The 3,388-nt window shown below is 41.6% G+C and overlaps 1 protein-coding gene across 1 annotated transcript; it reads right to left on the bottom strand.

Moving 5' to 3' along the window:
• Window positions 1-202: 202 nt before the first annotated feature.
• LOC137398344 (luc7-like protein 3) lies at window positions 203-574 on the bottom strand. The gene has a single exon (XM_068084451.1). It carries the CDS (start codon window positions 572-574, stop codon window positions 203-205), a length of 372 nt encoding a protein of 123 aa, XP_067940552.1.
• Window positions 575-3,388: the final 2,814 nt, after the last annotated feature.

Below are 3,388 nucleotides of genomic sequence, written 5' to 3'. Positions count from 1 at the left end.
CCACAAAAATCCTAAGTCCTTCTGAAGTACACTGGCAAGCACACTCTTCTCAACTTCCCCATCAGTGAGTATTGCAAGGAATTCTAATCGCTGAGTTGATTCCCCTAACTTGTTATATTATGTCTTGCACTTTTCTTGTCATGCACTTTTTATGTCATGCCCCTGTCTTGTCATGCCCGTGTCCTGTCATGCCTTCATCCTGTCATGCCTTTGTCCTGTCATGCCCTCGTCCTGTCATGCCCTCGTCCTGTCTTGCACTTTTCCTGTCTTGCACTTTTCCTGTCTCGCTTTCGTCGTGTCTGGCACTCTTTGTGTCTGACACTCGTCGGGTCTGACACTCTTCGTGTCTGACACTTGTCCTGTCTGGCGCTCGTCCTGTCTGGCGCTCGTCCTGTCTGGCTCTCGTCCTGTCTGGCGCTCGTCCTGTCTGACGCTCGTCCTGTCTGGCGCTCGTCCTGTCTGGCGCTCGTCCTGTCTGGCGCTCGTCCTGTCTGGCGCTCGTCCTGTCTGGCGATCGTCCTGTCTGGCGCTCGTCCTGTCTGGCGCTCGTCCGGTCATGCGCTCGTCCGGTCATGCGCTCGTCCGGTCATGCGCTCGTCCGGTCATGCGCTCGTCCGGTCATGCGCCCGTCCGGTCATGCGCTCATCCGGTCATGCGATCGTCTTGTCATGCGCTCGTCTTGTCATGCGCTTGTCTTGTCATGCACTTATGACATCATGCACTCATGATGCCATGCACTTATGACGTCATGCACTTATGACGTCATGCACTTATGACGTCATGCACTTATGACGTCATGCACTTATGACGTCATGCGCTTATGACGTCATGCACTTATGACGTCATGCACTTATGACGTCATGCACTTATGACGTCATGCACTGGTCCTGTCAAGCCCTCGTCATGTCTCGGACTAGCCCCTTTGTGTAATTTATTTGTCCTGTCATGCACTGGTCTTGTCATGCCCTTGTCCTGTCATGCCATGTACTAGCCCTTTTATGCAATGTATTTGTCTTGTTTTACACTTACGATGTCATGCGCTGGTCATATCATACATTGGTCTTGTCATGTCATGCACTAGCCATTTTATGTATATAATTTGCTTGTCCTCTCTTGCATTTATGATGTCATGCACTGGTCCTGTTATGCACTGGTCCTTTCACGTACCTGTCCTGTCACCTACTTGTCCTGTCACATACTTTTCCTGTCACGTACTTGTCCTGTCATGTACTTGTCATGTCATGCGCTTGTTCTGTCATGCACTTGTCATTTCATGCACTAGCCTTTTTGTCATTCACTCGTCCTGTCTTACACTTTTGATGTCATGCACTTGTCCTGACATGGGTGTGTTCTGTATTGCATGTGTCTTGTCACGCATTTGTCCTGTAATGCGGTCTCTCTGTTATTTCTTGCACCAATCATATCACGCCCCTGTTCTGTCATTTTAAACCAGCGTGATGATGATTGCTGGTTAATTTTTATACTCGGATATTTTATGTTTTAACACAAACAGACGCAACACACTAAAAGTTAAATATATACATGTAGAGCATTTCACATCCTAAGTTTTCTCTACATTATAATTCAGCTGATTTCTATTCACTTGCAGGACCTGCTGTTTAGCTACCCCCTGCTTAGCTTGTCATGTCACCATAGCTGAGAGATGCTTTCAGGTTGCCATCAGCAAATACCTGCTTTGTCTGCCATGATTCCTAGACATAGCTGATATACTGCATTATTGTGGCACCCTTACCACTGTTTTGCACTGTTGATAGAACTGTATAGATATTCATACATAAAATTTACTGCGACTGTAATGCATTTCACATATGGACAGCAGTGAGTACTTATCAACGCACAGTAGTGATTTTATACCGTACAGGATGAAAATATCCGATGGATATAAAAATTCGCGATTTCGCGAGCAGTCAACTCCGCGAATTATTAAAGTCCATGAATATTTAGTTCTATTTTTTATCACAAGGGAGAATAACTACTGCATCAAATTGAAAACTAGTTGCTAGGCTAGTTTTTAATATAACTACTAAGCTTAGGTGAGTTCCAAAACATTTTTAAAATGATTGCCTAGGCTTTGAGCTAACACCATTGCCAATGCATCACATTTATTTACAAAATTATTCAAGGTTGTCACAAGATAAGCAGAATGGCGTCATAGCGAAAATAGCCACTAGGCAGAAGTACTAAACGTAGCCGAGTTCCAAAACTTCTTTAAAATCATTGCCGGGGTTCCGAGTTTTATTGCCATTGCAGCAAACTTTACAAAATTATTCAAGGTTTTTACAAGTAGTTCGGCATGGCTTCATCATCGCAAAAAAGCTCTCCTAGTCTTTATACATTGAAATCAACTCCATCAATCTCGAATACCGAAGTTGAGGACGATCATGATTCTGATCTGGACATTATGGTATGTATTTGATGTGCTGTGCAGATACGTTTTTCCATTATTAACTGCATTAGTTAATTATTTTGTTTAAAAACTGATCGCTTTCATTAAATACTTCAGCTATTGTTTTTGTACTTCCTTGACACTTGTTAAGATTTTTTTCTTTTTTGTGTTTACTGCAGATTGAGAATAAAACAACCTACTCCGATTACGAAAACTAGAGACAAGCAGTAATATTCATCAAGGCAGGAATATTGGCAGAGAAGCAACCAGTCAACCTAGACCCCTTCATTGACAACAACTCCTTGATATCGCTGCAGCAAACATAATTAAATTATATATTTTATTTCATGTATAGATATATTATAATTTATCACAAACTTGAGTGTACAAATAAAATTTTACAAACGATGAATGGAGTAAATATAAACAGTTTAGTCTATATTGCAGTTGTCTAGAGCAAAAAAATTAAACTGATACTCTTGATAAGTGAATAATAGCGTGTAATGGCGCTCTCTGACTAGTTATTTTGGTAATAGCAGCTCTACATCGCTGTTACTGTCTTGGGTAGATGTTAAAGGCGATTCTCTTGCTACTACATGGCTGGTAAGGAAGTTATCATCAGAACTCTCCTCGTAGCTTACTATTGCAAAGTTCTGCCGGCTGGCCAAAGATTTGTGCTCGTAAAGGCGTTTTTGCTCTTTTTTAAAATCAGATATATTCTCATCGTAAGTAGCTGCGGTCACTTCTATCTGAATTTCCAGACTTCCCTGAATGATTCGTGATCTTCTAAAAATGACATCTACCACCCTTGCAATCATTGTTCTTCCGTGTATGATGAAAAATCTCTCTCTCACACTAAAACAAATAATGAATTGGTAGGGATGGAAAACATGAATATTACGTTTTACCGAAGAACCAAAGTAAGATTCAACTAATTTAGTAAATGTGAAAAACTCATTACTTACCACAAATTGTTGGTTC

Source organism: Watersipora subatra, chromosome 6 (assembly GCF_963576615.1).
Source record: "Watersipora subatra chromosome 6, tzWatSuba1.1, whole genome shotgun sequence".
NCBI lineage: Eukaryota > Metazoa > Bryozoa > Gymnolaemata > Cheilostomatida > Watersiporidae > Watersipora > Watersipora subatra.
Note: the sequence above shows the minus strand (reverse complement) of the source record. Positions and strands in the feature narration are given on the sequence as shown.

Bases quoted from the DNA above. Each gene is read 5' to 3' on its own strand.
- LOC137398344 (XM_068084451.1), bottom strand. From the start codon at position 574: ATGACCGGACGAGCGCATGACCGGACGAGCGCCAGACAGGACGAGCGC.